Below are 16,405 nucleotides of genomic sequence, written 5' to 3'. Positions count from 1 at the left end.
CCACCCTCCAGCTCCCACCCCAACCCTCCAAGTTGAACTGGTCTGTCAGTGATCCCACAAACCGCTCCCAATTTTAAGACACTTTAATTTCTCCCCATTCCTGTCTGCCTAAGCAAATTTGAGCTTATGACAAATCCAGAGCTATTAGTCCTTTATCCAAACAGCCTCTGGGGAAGTGTGAAGATTTCAGGCACACAAGAGAACAGAAACACGATTCCCTATTGTTAGGATGGCTCCAACATCTGTTATCCCTCAGCAACGCGGCGGATCACAAAGATGCCGCATATTTTGTTAGTGCATCAGCTTCTCACCCCAACCCTGTTAAAAAATTAATAAGTCCAGCCATCTGTGGACACTTCATTAAATTATCACAGCTCCTTCTCCCCAGCATTATTCAGCATCATTTGCTGGAGTGGCAGAGGTGTGAAACGGCTTAAAATACACTCTGTTAATAGGACATATTTCATGAATCTCAGCAGCAAATGGATCAGACTTTGTAATTACAAAACACTCCTGGAGAGCACAAGTCCAGCACTACCTGAATTAGGGTGAGACCAGATGCTTCCCGTCCTTTCCACAAACACCAACTAGCACACCATGCTCCCCCCTTGCTTAGGCAATTTAGACAGGAGAGAACAAAACCTGGCCCAAAATCCAGGCAGGAGAGCTCTGGGCAGGAGATGGCTCCTAAAATCCGGGCAGGAGACAGAGGGCAAGAGTATTCTTACATGGATTATAACGTGGGGAGAAAAAAACCTACCCAAAGTCCTTGTTGGCTAAACAAAAGCAGGAAGTATGTGGAACACACAACATGAATGAGAAATTTCAATACAAAAGCAGAATCCTGACCCTGTTACACACAGCCCTGGCAGCATGAACACCACGGCACACGCTGGTTTATAAAGGTACCCCTTGGCCAGAATTAGGGAGAGGACACACCAGGAAGACACACAGACATATGTACCTATACATGTACAATAATGCACAGAGTGAGCTGGTGGGACCTCAGAGCTGCTTTGAACCAGCACCTGAACTCCACATCTCCCCAAGTCCCTTCCCAGCTCAACTATCTGACGATGTGATGATCTAGAGAAGCTGCACAGAAAACTGTGGAGAGATACAACAAAACACTGCACAAAATACTGTGCAAAGAGGAGCAGAATTAAACTTGTCAAAACAAGCTTCTAACAGGGAAATTTAGAGCAAAATTGACCATGCCCTGGAGCACCAGGATGGATTACAAGAGTTCGAGATTTGGATCAGCCCCTCTCAGACTCAGGTCTGAGCTCTGCCACAGAGCCACAAACTAAAAGCAAGACTAAGACAGAATCACACAATGAAATAGTTTGTGTTGGGAGGGACCTTGAAACCCATCCCATTCCATCCCCTGCCATAGGCAGGGACATCTTCCACTATCCCAGGTTGCTCCAAGCTCCATCCAACCTGGCCCTCAACACTTCCAGGGATGGGGCAGCCACAGCTTCTCTGGGCAACCTGTGCCAGGGCCTCCCCACCCTCACAGGGAAGGATTCCTTCTCAATATCTACTATGCATTCAAAAACTTTAAAAGGTGTTTGGACTAGGAAAACACATCAGACAAAACAATCTGCCTGGTAAAACAATCAAATTCCAGTTCTAGCCAGGTGATATCAAGAAGAGATCACTTAATTCTTCCAGGAATGAAATGGGAGCAAGAAAAATGACTGAAGGAAAATTTTCAAGAACAGAGAGGTCACTGATGACAACCACAACTACAAGAAAAGTAAAAGGGGATGTCAGTCATGGCACATGGTCAAGAAGTGCTGCAAGGAATGGTGCAGGAGCACAGAAAAAACAGCTCTGCCAAGGGAGTAGGTGAAATAGTACCATTGAAAGTGGAGACAGGACTTGCAGTTAAAGAGGCCAAACAGAAAAGTTCCAACAGCAGCAGGAAGAGCTGCAGTGCCCACAACGAATTTGAACTCCACAGACTCTGAGAAACACACTAAGAAATCCTAATGCCACAAGAAATGAACTGAGGGCATGCAAACTATGGAGTCATTTATTTGCTACTGCTGAAGATCATTCTAATAGTGAGGCCAATGAAGAAACCCTGTGGGATTTCAGGAGGAGCCCTGGAGATAAGGCACACAGATTGCCTCATCATTTAAGGAACTTCAGGTCTTCATCAATAGACTGCCTAAAAATAAAAACCCTACAGGCTCACAATTACTCTTTTTAAAACAAAATCGAGAGCCATAACAAAAGAAGAATAAGATCCGAGTGTTGTGGTGAAAGAAAAGAGCTTGACAGGTTAAATAATTTTAGACCCAGGCGAGGCTATCAATTACGGAAGCTCATGTGAACAAGCCATTCAAAGAAGATTAATGCACAGAGAGGACTGTCAGGATAAATTTATCAAGGAACTGGAAGAAAGGAAAGATCTGAAAAACTTTTGCAGGCAACTCTATAGACAGTGACAAAGACAGCTGGTACCTGACAACAGGCATTTAGAGACAGGAAATAACCTCAACCATTTCTCTGAGAAATACTCGGAGTGCATGAATAGCAAAGAAACCCCACAAAAATCAAGTGCTCGAAGGCTGACGGGACAGGAGACGGGAACACAAAGCAGAAAGAACTTCTGCAGACACAAACATGTAGCTGACACAGATGTCTGAAGACAACAAGGGTGTGTGGCAGAATAAAGGAGGAACGCTAAAAGGCGTAGAAGGAGCAAATCATCTGACAAGACTGCGGCTCAGAGCCAGGGATCCAGAGGGGAATAGCTCAGGTGGGACTGTCACACCCCGCCGCTGGAATCAGCTGCTGGCAGGGGAGCTCATCCCATCAGGGAGTCTTTTAAAGCTTTCTCCATATTGAAGCCTTTCTTTGCTTCATTTTAATCTGTTCAGTTAAAGAGCAGAGTCGACTGTGTTTTAAGCCAGGACTGACCTCAAAAGCTGTTGGAGAAGGAAGACAACACCTTTCCAGAAACCTGTAAATTACCTAGAGACATTTCCCCATATTCCCCCCAAAACAGGGGGTTATAGATGCAAATGGATAGGGGTGGTAGGGGGTTTAATAATTTTTAACATCTTTATTTCTCGTGTATTTATGCGAATGGTGACACACATTCTATACTTTCAAGGATGTTACCAAGAACTAACCTCATGAATTCAACCACAAGTTTTATAACTTAATTTTTTCCTTATTAACAATAATATTCCTCTGTGAAAATTATTTTAATGACCTTAAACAATTATTCAATTATTCAAGGCTTCCTCTTGAATTTTAATTATGGAAAGATAAAGAATTAATCATAGACACACTTCTGCCTCAATCCTTCTTACCCTTCCTGCTTCTGTGTCCCCTTTCACTTGGGTGGGGGTGATACTACAGGTTGTTATCGTTTTCAAACACCATATTCAGTCCATCAAAAGCCTGAACAATGTCAGCATAAAGACTCTTCACTGTGACACTCAATAAAGCTGAAATATGTTGCTGGATCCCATGCTGGGACAGGCAGGGAGCGAAGAACACAGGCTGCAGATGTAACCACCACCTGCCTGACAGGCTGGGATTTCGGGAGCAATCTCTGCACAAACCTGTCAAACAGAATCCCAAAAGGGATTGCTGGTGCTGACATGGAGAGATAAATAAGGGAAAATACAGATTTGAGTGAAAATATTAACACAGGAGGAAAGTTCAGCCAAGTTTCCTGTTCAGGGTGTCGCTGCACCATCGACACGGTCTCACTTTGTTCTCGTGTCTCATCGTCCAGAGTCGCCCAACTGCCGTCAGCCCAGGGGACAGCAGAGATTTGGCACCAAAGCTCCTTCCACAGAATTCATGTTCTCCACAGATTAACTCCATTGCCTTCCATATTTTCCAAAGCAAAGGTCAAGATCTAAGTGTACACTGCAAATAGCTTCCACTTCTGATGATTTACAGTAAGTTTGCGTTACTGTAAGTCATCACAAAGACAATTCTGTTGGCCAAATGCACACAGGATCCTCTCTCTGCTCATTACAAGACTTGCATTGCACTGAATTTGAATTTCATTCTAGAAAGCACCTATTAGTTTGCTTTTCTCTGAGCAGTACTATTACATCATAAATAAAGCAGAAAGCTCAGGCACGAGTGCTACAGATCTCCCTGTGCCCCCGTCCTGCAGCTTCAGCAGAGGATTTGTCACCCTCCACTGAGCACAAATGAGCTTTAACTGGCTCACTGACCCACAGAATTAGGGACAGGGATAGTATTAGTCAGAATAGGCTGTTTGATTTTGTTTGATATCAGGTGGCATAAACTTTAAATACAAAAGCTTAAGAAAACCTGCATTTTTTCAATAGAAACTAGTTTTAATATCATTCAACTGGGAAATTAAGAGTCTCTCCACCTCAGCTGTAACTTGGTCATTAGATATCAATGAGGAGTTTCCAAACAAGCAGGTCAGGTTCCCCTGCTGGGGGCTGTCCCCCACCATCCCAGTGATCCGTTCAGCCCCAGACAATCCTGCAGCCGGAGGCTTCAGATGGGGCAGGAGGCTCTGAACTAAATGAGAGCTCTGTGTGCTGCTCTCAGGAGCTGGTGGAGAGAACACAGCACTCTAAAAACAAGGATAAATTGACTGAAGAGACAAGGACTTGAAACCAGGCTCGAGGAACCACATGAAGCAATTCCTGGCGTGCACACCACGGATATACAGGAGATGGACCAACTGCTGCCCAACGGGCAAGAGACCCTGGATCAGAGCAACACTCCTTCCTCTCCAGAGCCCAGATGCCCTGCTGATCCCTCCAACACTTTCAGATCATGCAGGAAACAGATTTAGTTTGTTACATTTCTTCCAACTCACTTTTAAAGAGTTATTTCGGCCACGCACAAGTCCCGAATCCTGTCCTGCCATACCCCATAAAAAGAACTGAATTCATCCAAATTCTGACAGAAACACTGCACCCTGAGCCTCCAACACCACGGGAGGGGTCCAGGAGCCCTTCCAGAGCAGAGTAAAACATCAACATTGTTTTGTTTTGGTGTTTCTTTGGGGTTTGCTGAAACAGAAGAGCAAAGGACACAGCTGATACACCAGAAGCCTCTCACAGGCAAACCTTCCCAGGCTGCACAGCCAGGAAGAGAAGGCTCAGTATCACCAATGACCTCAATCACTTTGGTTCTCCCCTCCCAATTAGTACTCAAGGAAAGGGTAAGTAAATGGCAAAGCCTCCTAATGCATTTTTCTAACCTGGGACTGAAAGTCCGTAACAGTTCCGAACTCAAACCTTTGCCTTCAGTCCAAGCACTAACACAGACCAGTCCAAAGGTTCACAGAGATTTATTTTTTTTCCCCTACTTGAACTGGACAACTGTGGATTGTAAGAACTGAAAATGACACATAAGGTAGAACATTTATTATCTTAAATGTCTAAACTCTCACATTTTCAGTAACAGCTGACAGAATCTGTACAAACTGCAGCTGTGTTAAAACCAGCTTTCCCATTTACCTGTCATGAAGAAATGCATTTTGATCTGAGCCAATTGAGGGAAAATGCAGATGCTTTTTTTCCATAAAAAAACGTATTTGTGCAAGGAAAATTTATCACCCGTGTCACTTACTGGTTAAGTGCTCTTAAGTACCCTCCTCTAAAGTATCTCTGCTCTTAGGTTTTTCCAATTCCGAGGTACAGAATGTTCTTTATTCATGAAGATCTGATCAAGAGCATATTTTTTCCCCTCGCTCGTACAGGAAATGTGCAATATTGGGTAAAAATGTGCTGTTATTTCCCACCTAATCACATCTCCGAGGAGCTGGGACCGTTTGTCTCACCCTTCAGGGATGGCACAGACACACACAGAGCCCAGGAAGAAATAAAACACTGTTTGGTTGTGAACATCCAAAGTTTGGCAACCATGACCCATCTGTGACCCTGTGCTCTGCAGAGCCCTGCCTTTAACTGCAAGCCCAGGTCCCTCCAGGTCCTGCTCTCTCCCACCAGCTGTGCTCAGGGAATGTTCTGGATAATCACCTCTTGGCCACAGCTTTACCTGCTGCTTGTCATCCAAAGACAGGCAGTATCCACTCTGTAATGGATATGAATTACTTATCTCTACCTGCCCTCCTCATTTACAGCATCTAGGCACATTATAAAAAGCAATATTCTAATTCAATTTAGTGGAGAGAAATTCTTTATTAGCCCACTGAGAAAAGGGCAAACCTGCAGATCTTCTAGAGATGGTGTAATGAGCTGCAATAACAGCAGGTGAGGCACCAGCATCTCCTGGCTCGGACTCAGTTAATTCCTCCAAGCTCTTCTAGTCAGCAATTTGGAAGCCCAAAGCTGGACACATGCAAATAAACCTTGGAAAGACAAGGTAAGGCAATCAGCTAAAAACCAGAGCAATTTCTCAGGTGAAGCTCATTCACTACAGCTGATGTATCAAAATCCCACTGGCCAAGCCCAGCTCAGGGGCTGGACCCTCATCCCTGCAGGGTCTGTGCTGACCTTTGGAGACTGGAGTTCACACACAAACACACTCTGGAGGTTTCCAATGACCCATTTTAGAGTCTGACACTACATGGCAGGAGAATCTCGTAGCAGAGGTGATTTGCCTGTACTTTTTCTAAGAGGAATTACAAAATTAAGGTTTGGCAAATAACATTTTTATTGACATTTAACTGAGAAATAATAATATAAGGAGATTACTTAACTGAGGTAGAAGAAAAAAAGTCCTAAGTTATCCCCAAGGGCTTTCAGGATTAAACTTGGACACACCTGAAGTCAGTACCAAGGCAGGGACAGCAGCCTCATCACAACCCAGCACGTGGCACTTAAAGCTCAAAGCCAAGAATTATCAAATGCAAAGACAAGTGGAAGAAGAGGAAGAAAACCAGCTGGACTGATTTGGGGGAAAAAGATGACAAGAGGTGAAACAAGTAATTTAGTGAGCAGTTAAATGGATATATAGAGCCAATAAATCTGTATGAACAAATTCAGTAATGCTTCCAAACTTCCAGATCCTTGTGTATCTGTTCCCTCAATAAAAGCTTTAGGAAAGCTTCAACCAAACCATAGTAAACAGTGACTGGGGAAAATCATCTTGGGAATGTTTTTCAGCTCATATCATTGTACTTTTTATTAAAATACACACAAATTTATTCTTTCCAAGATGAATTAGTCACAATTGCCCAAAACTTTGTAAATGCATTTTTAATCCATGTTTTGCAAGAGCTATCCCAACCCTTCACCCTTCTTAGGATCTAACTGGCACTTAAGTATCAAAGACAGATTTGCATTTCAAAAGCCAATTAAGAAAACACACTGTACCAAGGCACTGATTAAAGGGCTGTGGCTTTACATAAATTAAGCAATTTCTTTGACTTTCCCTAGTTCAAACCCATTGCAACAATGAGGAAATCCTGTTCATTATAGGGACTGTCTGACCATCACACCTCCCTCCCTCCCCTGCCCTAAGAAACAGGTGATGACAACCTCATCCTTCATTTGCTGGCAGGAGCCAAACTGTGGAAGCCCACACTTAGTGGGAAAGAGAGAGATGTGTCCTGAAACTGCTGATCATTAAAGAAAGCCAACACATTTCCTGCTGTTTGCAGCTCCTAAAAATCAAAGATTTACTCCTGGAAGTCTGGTAGAACAGCAGACACCTCACAACCGAGGTGCAGTAGCACACAAATCCAAGTTACAGACTAATTCAAGTGCTGAATTCGAGTGTTCTTTCACAATGTGGTATTTTATCGTATCTCTGACTTGTTTTTTAAATCTAAAGAAGGCAAAGATCAGTTTCTTTAGGACTCTCAGCTGCCACAGAAACTCTGATTTCTCACCCCTCCAAAAACCCAAAGGGTAAAGGCTTCTCATGGATTATCACATCGAGAAAAGGTTCTTAAAAAGCACATTGGTGACCTGCCACCACCCCTTCCCTGCCCACACACCTCCACAACTGCCAAAAGCAGACACTGGGGCAAGAACCCAAGACAGTCTGTCTGTAACAACTCCTTCAGCCCCTGTCTGAGCACTCCATGTGTGTTTGGGGTTGTTTTTCCCACAGTGGGTCCCTGAGCCCCTCTGTCACCTCACAGCCCCTGCACCATCAGTCACCCTACAGCAAGGAAAGAGCTGCAGTTTCCAACATACAAACCTTTTAGATCCATCAAGTCAGGATATACAGAAAGCCCTTTCAACAATCTGAGCAGCTTATCTCAGTGTAGCACCTGTCAGCCCTTCCTGCAGGACTCAGGAATTGCTCAGCACCATCCACTGGCTCCTGGGGAAAACAGTGCAGTTCTGAGCCTAAAAACTCCAACCCTGTATCCCTTCATTTCTGTGATGGAACACAACATGTTTTTACTGGATTTCCCTTGCCCTGGCCCACGTGACTCACCAGAATTGTCCTTTGCAGGCAGTGAAGTTATTTAATGAGTAAGAAGCTGTTCAAACATGCAACCCACGTTTCACACTATTCCCTTTTAAAGGGATGAGGTGCAGTACCACACACACACAGCACAGGAACCCAAGATACCACTGCTCCATTAAGAGGGGAATTACTTCCCTCCCACTGGAATTCTGAGGCCAAGGAGAGATCTTACTATGAGAACTATCCCCACACTCACCACAGCCCAGAGCTTCCAATTAAAACCAAGAGGGCGGGAAGGAATATTATAAAACCGCTGTTAAAACTGAGGGATTCAAATGAGGACCAGAAAACCAAAACAATTAAACCAGAATTTAAATATTCCATCACTTATTCCAAAGCCTTCAGCAACCAAACCACCCTTCCCCCAAGTACAGGGCTGAACTCAGGGTAGTCTGGCACAGGTCTTGGCACTTGGCTGGGTTGGTAAATAGGATTTCACACCCTTCACACCCCACATCTGACCAAGCTTTTGGAGCAGCAGCAGGAGGTTGCAGAGTGCAGCCAGAGGATGCTCTGGGGCAGGTTTCTGATGGACAGGATGGCATAAGGCAATTCAGAACATGTGTCACGAGCATTTCCTCCAGTTCTGGACAAGGGAAGTACAGTTTTTATTGCAGGGAATTGATCGATAATCTCATAACGCAGCTGTCAGGCCAACGAGAGTCAAAGGGGCAACTAGTTGTGTTATGGTGAAGATCCATATTGCCTTGGGTTACACTGTACTTGTTGTGTTTTCTAGCAAAGACTTGTTTGTTGTGGTTTTTTTTTTTCCCAAGGACTAAAAGGCTCTCAAAAGATTCCATCATTTTAGAAATGACCAATTAAAACAGCACCTTCGCCGTGGACACTGCGAAATGGAACTGGAGATTCAGAAGGCATTTTGGCTTACCTTCATTTTTAACCCCATTAACCTCACCTAATGATCACACAGAGCAGGCTGATGACAGAGGCAGGAGGCTGAAGGAGCTCATGTGGAAAGCAGCAGAATTAATCCCGACAGCAGCGATGCAGGGAGGTGGGAATTGCTGAGAGAAGTGTGTGAGAACTGCTTTTATTGTCCTCATTGCCAAGAAGCTCAGAAACATATTCCTCATTTAGAAGCTCTCCAAGTCACTCCTTCAAGGTATAAAAACCCCATTTCTCTTGTTTGTGACACTGCTGATGTTTCCCAACAACAATACAAGCCACGGTAATGGAAACAACACCAGAATATAAACGATGGGAAGCAGCAGCTCTGGGAGATGCCAGAGCCCCAGTCAGGAAGAATTCATTACCTTGAGACATTTATTAAGCAAAATAAAAAAAAAAACTGTTTGAAAAAGGCTGGCAAACATCATTAGAGAAACAAAGGAGAACTGCTTCATAGGCTTTTTCTTAGTTACAGCCCTTTATTTACCTTTTCTTTTCAGTTAGATTTGAAGTCTCACTCAGGAATTGCAAGTTATGCTGTTTACAAGGCACACACAGTCTGACACTCCCAAGCCCTGAGATATAAGCAAATGACTGAAAACAGGCACTTTCCCTAGTCATAATCTTTATTTTTATGTGCAAACTTCACTCCTTTACTGTTTTCTACCCCGTAAATAAAAGCTGTCACCAGTCAAGTCTAAAGGTTACTCCAAACACCAAGGCTGAGGTTATGACTTGGCCTTTTTAATGGAAAACTTGAAGCATTTGGTTGGCTGTTACTTTTCAAACTTCCTTGTTCACAGCTGACACTCAAGGAACAGAGAAACACAACCCTCAGCCCTCCTTTATCTGTCTTCAGTGCTTTCCCTACCTGCCTCCAGTCCTGTCAGGATTGCATACCCTGCCATGAGGAGCTTCCCAAATGTTTTACAACAGAGAGCAGAGAAAACATGCAAGTAGAAGAAGTTATTTTAAGGTTGTTTATACATAAAGAAAGCAAACCCCTGCTTTTTCCACCCTTCTAAGCTGTGGTAAATATTCATTTTGATTACAGGGACTTGATACTTTCCTTAATCCATTTATTTCTTCCCTGATCCTCAGCATTTCCAGAGAAACCCCCTCACACTGAGGTGCTGTGACGAACACAAAACACGCCAACTTCCAGCTCGGAAACGAGATGCACAGTCCCACCTTCCCTGGTAACTGATAAAACCATCATTTCTTTTGCTGGAAAGCGCTTTCCTCTTTTCCAAGGGCAGAGCATCCACCTCCACACTGTTTCCAGCCACACTTCCAGAGCAGAGCCTTACCTGCCACGGTGAGCTTGGCCGTCCTGCTGACGATGGTGCCCAGGCTGTCCACGGTGGCCACGCACTGGTAATGTCCCTCGTCGGGCTTGTTGTGCTTGGAGTGCACCACGCTGCTGATCAGCAGGGAGCCGTCGGGCAGCAGCTGCCGGCGGTCGTCCGACACCAGGTTGAGGAAGGTCCCGTCCTTCTTCCACTCGATCCGGGGCGCGGGGTCGCAGTAGGCCGAGCAGTTCATCACCACCGCGGCCCCCCGCACCGACAGCACGTCCTGCGGCTCCTCCAGGAAGTAAAACGGAGTGAAGGTTCTCACGAGGGACCCTGGAAAACACGCACCACGCCGGTTTTGGGTTAGCTTTCCACGTTTTCTAACAGAAAACACACCCTCCTCCCAGGATCCCACGATGAGCACGAGAGCCGTCGCTGCTCGCAACACCCTCTCCCTGAATATATTAACGACACCTTGGGCTGTGGGACAGTGTTTTCTGCTTTGACTATTTACACAATGGACTCGCACATTCCGAGAAATTTTCATCCCTAAAACATGCTTTCCTGCTCACATGGCAGCTCTCGTGTACTCTTGAGGCTCTGCTCTCAGCCTTTTTGGGGTGGGTGCCATTCACAGCAGTGCAGTCGTTCGGTTTGCGTAGCAAAGATTAGGAATCACCAAGAATAATCCAGGCCTCAGGAGAACGAGTCTCCAGTTCTGAGCTTAACACATCTTGAAAGTGCCATAAAGCATTTTTTTTACTCCCACTCCCATCCAGGATAAACATGATTACTTTTCCATTTTAAGTATTCCCAAAAGAGTTCTATAATTAACATCTACTTTGCACTACGAAGTGAATTTTAATTACTGTCTTTCTGGTGTATTTGGTCAAGCAGAAAGACTGGCTGCCAATATCACTTCGACTTGTCTTAACTTAATCATCCAGAGAAAACAGAAGACAAATTCTTCCAGGGAAGAACAGTTTTCCACATACCATAATGCTGGTGTGAGAGAAAATGGAGTCTTTTGGCTTTTAAAGCCAAGCTTAGAAATAGCATCAAGGCTGTACTCGTCTCAAAACCACTTAACCTTTCACAGTATGGTTGATAAAGAAACGCTGAATTATGTTACAACCACCTTAAGGACAACTCTTCATTTAATAACAAGATTTGTTTCATTAAGTCACAGAATAATTCTGGATTTGGAGGAAAAGTACAACTCTGGAGGCGACCTTTCCTTACAAACAAAGCCTGTCCTGCAGCACTGCAGCTTCTTCAGATGCCTGGTTGTTTGTGGGCTTTCTAAAATCGGATTTACCTTCTAAAATGACCTTAATTAACAAATTGATACGATTCCCTCTGTCGCTGAACTACTCAGTGTCTCTGGTCTCCAAAGAGCCTCCAGCTTCCCCAGGGAGGGACTCCAGCCTTCCTGCACTTCCTCCAGCCCATTGTCCCAGCTACTCAGAATTCACAGGAACTCGGAGATAAGGCAGGAGTGGTGTGAAAGAAACAACAGATAAGTTATGCTTTTGTAGCTGATATCATTCACATACTCCTTTATCTTCAGGAATTCAAAGAGGAAATAAGGGGAAAAAATCTAGAAATACTGACATTTCCCTAGTGACAGTGTCAGTCTTGGGCTGGAGACCTGTTAGGTTGGGATCCAAATCCTTGAGATTTGTCTTTCCTAAACACAAAAAACCCCAACCCCAAAAACACAAATATGCACAACAAAAAATCCAAAACAAACCACAAAATTTCTAGAAGCTGCTCACATTACTCTGGTTTGTACAATCACACCTGGGTGTGGATGTTCTCGATTCCCTCTCTCTGCAATCCTGAGTTTCAGTTCTCATACACCAAATGGCAGAGAAGAAACAAGAGTCACGAGCAGCAGGAAAATCTTTAACCTGTTTATCACTATAATCTCTTCCAGTGCCTCAGAAACCTAAAGGTCCTTTCTAAAATAAAAAATTCATCTCTACACCCCTGGGTTTTCCAAGGGAAGGATTCCACCCAAGCTATCGACCATTTTTCCTGTCTCAATTACAAGATTCTCTAAGTTTTTCCCAATATAGATCCAGATCCCTATGAGAACAAAATACACTCTTTGGAGTTTTGTTTTCCTCTGGCTTTCCAAATAAACTCATGAAGCCTTTGAAAGGGTGATGTCAGCCTTTTGTTTGCACTGCCTCTGGTGCAGGTTGGAGCAGATCAAATCCATGGATGGGGTAAGATCTCCTTGCCCTGGGAGCAACAAGGTGCCCAAGGAGAGAGCACTGCAGGGCAGAGAATGTCAAGAGAGAGCACATCAAGAAGGAAGAGCAGCACAGAAGGGATTAGAGACTTTGAGGAAGAATGGGAAGCACATTCTCAGCCGGTTTCACAGGTCACATAAACTCCTGCCAAGAGCCCTGTGAAGACACAGCACAACCTGTTTCATCCCAGGACACTACTGAGTTCCTTTACAGAAAGTAGAGGGTAAAAAATGTGAAGGGTTGGTAAGTAGCTGTGTCCCATCTCGAAGGGATTTAACCCAAAACTGAGCCCTTTCCAGCCCCAGTCTCTGAGGATTTGCAGTTCAGGGTCAGAGCACTGGGGACAACCCCTCCCTCACCCAGCTGAGCTCAGCCCCCTGTGCACCCTGATCCAGCACAAGAGTTTGTACAGACTGGACCTTAATAAAGTTCTATTTCTGCCCACAAGCCCTTTCTCCCACTCCACCACCCCGTGGATTACTCAGTTCGATGACCCCACATTATGTGGGACAGAATGGGTGTATTCTGAGCAGGGAGGTCTCCTCTTTCCATGCCCTTCCCTGGCAGGTGTACGTACCCAGGCATGTACACACCACTGCCTTGCTGGTGTTAATACTGGCCCAGAAGTTTAGAGATAAGCCACACAAGTTTATCTTCCTGCCTAGAAACAGGAACAGTTACATCTCACTCGTTCCCAGAAGGTTTGGGTTTTTTCTCCTCAAAGACAGTGGCAGGGACCCAGCTGTGCCCAAACACGAGGGAGTGACCCGGCACAGACAAGATCAGGCACAGATACGGAGTCATTTCACACGTCCTGGAAGCTGCCCAGCCCTCCCCTCACCCCCCCCCACAGCTGGGTTCAGCACAGCCCAGCTCTGCCGACTGACTCCATCGATCCGTGATCCCCTCACTGCCGCAATCCCTCCAGCCTGTTCTCGGAAGCTGCTGTAAGGGCTGTCCCTTCCCATTTAATGTTTGACTAGTTGATTATTCCTGCCTAACTCTACTAACTTGCACTTGGCTCCTCCAAATTTTTCCTCCTTCCAAAAAGAGTTTACCGGTTTTCAACTCTGACCCCGTCCTCCCTTTTCCAACTTTCAAGTGGTGTGAAAATGTACCAGGTAGAGCTTCCCCTGTCAGCCAGGCTGGGAGTGAGGGACAGCTCATACAAGTTTCCTCAGAACACACAAATGCAAAATCCCCACAAAGCAGCTTTGGACACCAACAAACAGAAGGACGTGGAGCTGCTGGAGCGAGTCCAGAGGAGCTGCTCCGAGGGCTGGAGTCCCTCTGGAGCCAGGCTGGGAGAACTGGGGGGATTCCCCTGGAGAAGGGAAGCTCCAGGGAGACCTGAGAGCCCCTTCCAGTGCCTAAAGGGGCTTCAGGAGAGCTGGAGAGGGACTTGGGACAAGGGATAGAAGGACAGGAGAAGGGGCAATGGTTTCCCACTGCCAGAGGGCAGGGATAGATGGGATACTGGGAAGGAATTGTTGAGTGTTAGGGTGGTGAGGCACAGGTTGGCCAGAGAAGCTGTGGTTGCCCCATTTCTGGAAGTGTTCAAGGCCAGGCTGGACAGGGCTTGGAGCAACCTGGGATAGTGGAAGGTGTCCCTACCCAAGACAGGGGGTGGAACTGGGTGAGCTTCCAGGTCCCTTCCAACCCAAACCATTCCAGGATTCTGTGACTCTAAGCTAGGGGGAAAAAAACCTTGTTCACTCCCCCCTCAATTTTTCCAGGAATTGAAGCCAAGTTGATTATATGTATACATCCCTACCTCCTCCTATTTAAAACATTTTGGGGGTTTTCTAGTCTTCTTTCTAGCTCCTCAAATCCTCATAATTAACCACCACTTCTGGTACTGCTTCAGCCAAGACAACTCCCATCCCCCAGAACTGATCTGACAACATCCAACAATGAAGTACTTCCAGCCCTTCCTCCACCACCACTTGTGCAGAGTAACATCTTTACACCTCTGAAGGGCTTCAGATGAGGAAATGTCTAGAACAGTAAACATCAAGTGGCTGCTCAAGTGGGAAGAAGCTTCCCTTCGTCATCCAGGGAATTTCTGAAAGACACCATCACTCCAGTACCAACCTTAAATCACTGAGCTGTGTCCTTTAACAGCTGCCTGACACAAGCTCTTCAGAAATTACAGCACTTAGGAAATAACTTCAGACTGAGCCACTCTGGTCTCAGTTCCACTGAGTCCACATAAATCACCTCCACGTGTGTCCCAAGGTTTCCCTACCACCAGTGCCACAGATTCAGCTTTAACCCACTGCTCCCACCAAAATTATCCCGTCAAGATGTTCTCCTGACAAGCAGCATCAGCTGCTTTCCAAGGACTTCAACACCAGATTTCACAGCACTTTTGGAAGGAAACCACATCCCATTTTAAAGGACCAAATGCAGTAACCATCCAGAAAGAGAATGGGAAGCACAGGCAGAACTTCAGAACCCCTTTTTCAGGATGATAAATGAAGGCAGCCAAACCCCTCTTTCATCAAAATGACCTTAGATTAGTAGGACACCAGGGTTGGGTTTGGAAGGAGTCAAACAGGGCTTTAATGAAGACAGATTACTTACTGTTCCTTGCTGAGGACAGATGTGGCAATAGGGGGATGACACCTGCCCTTCTAAGCTGGACTCTGAAGCAATTTAAGAACACAGATACGACACCCTTGAAGTGTGACAAAATCCAACTGGACCTGCAGGAACTATTAAAAAGCCCTTTTCACGTACTGCAAGTCAATGATAAAAGCTCCAAGGTCTCTTGCTGCAGGATTGCCCTTTTAAAAGGCTTTTCACCAGAATTTAATTAACGTTCCCAGTGGCCCCTGTAATCCTAAAACCACTGTGTCATGCCCTTCCTAACCCAGATCATTAAGAATTAGCCAAAGGTAGTTTAACTGGAGATGTTCCCCACACTATCCCTTGCAGGGACCAGCAAGAGCTCACAAGGAATTTGCTCTGTAGATTTGTTCACATATCCATTGCTAAGGAGCACGTTATCTGTGTGGGCAAATTGCCACATGTGTTCAGCCCCAAATAAAATGTAAATACACCTGCTGGTAATTTTTTTTCCCCTTGACAACACTGGAAACATCCTGCACTCCCCAATTAATCTATGATATTACAGTATACCACAGCAGAAACAATGTTTAGATAGAGGTATGTTTTCTGCTTAATATTACATTTTTCCCTTCTAGGGGATAGAGGATTAATTAGACCAAATTAAACTGCATGTGACAGCAAAATACATCAGCCAACCAAACATCCTGAGGATTTGGCTCTCTATAAAAGCCAAAGCCCAATCATGGAGGGTGGCAAGTTCACCAAAAACCAAGGTCACATTTCTAAACTGTACCCTCTTAATGCTGTTTCATTTCCTTCTTTACAAAGACTCTGAAGCCACAAATTATATGAGACAAAAATTATATCACACTTAAGCATCAAGGAAAAAAAAGGGAGAAGTGTAAGAGCTACCCCTGACTGCAGAGGTACAGCATAAATCCTGCTGTGCTT

The 16,405-nt window shown here is 45.1% G+C and overlaps 1 protein-coding gene across 9 annotated transcripts in view; it reads right to left on the bottom strand.

Annotated features, from left to right (window-relative positions):
• The window catches only part of NEO1 (neogenin 1), a 170,140-nt gene that overhangs the window by 105,749 nt on the left and 47,986 nt on the right, over positions 1-16,405 (bottom strand). For all 9 annotated transcript variants that reach the window (XM_032699811.1, XM_032699806.1, XM_032699807.1 and 6 more), the window contains exon 2: positions 10,635-10,952. In XM_032699811.1, the coding sequence (XP_032555702.1) occupies positions 10,635-10,952 (318 nt within the window). The remainder of the gene's footprint in view (positions 1-10,634; positions 10,953-16,405) is intronic.

The sequence above is a fragment of the Chiroxiphia lanceolata genome, chromosome 12 (genome assembly GCF_009829145.1).
Source record: "Chiroxiphia lanceolata isolate bChiLan1 chromosome 12, bChiLan1.pri, whole genome shotgun sequence".
Classification (NCBI taxonomy): domain Eukaryota; kingdom Metazoa; phylum Chordata; class Aves; order Passeriformes; family Pipridae; genus Chiroxiphia; species Chiroxiphia lanceolata.
The sequence above is the reverse complement of the archived record's forward strand: the minus strand, read 5'-3'. Positions and strand labels throughout refer to the sequence as shown.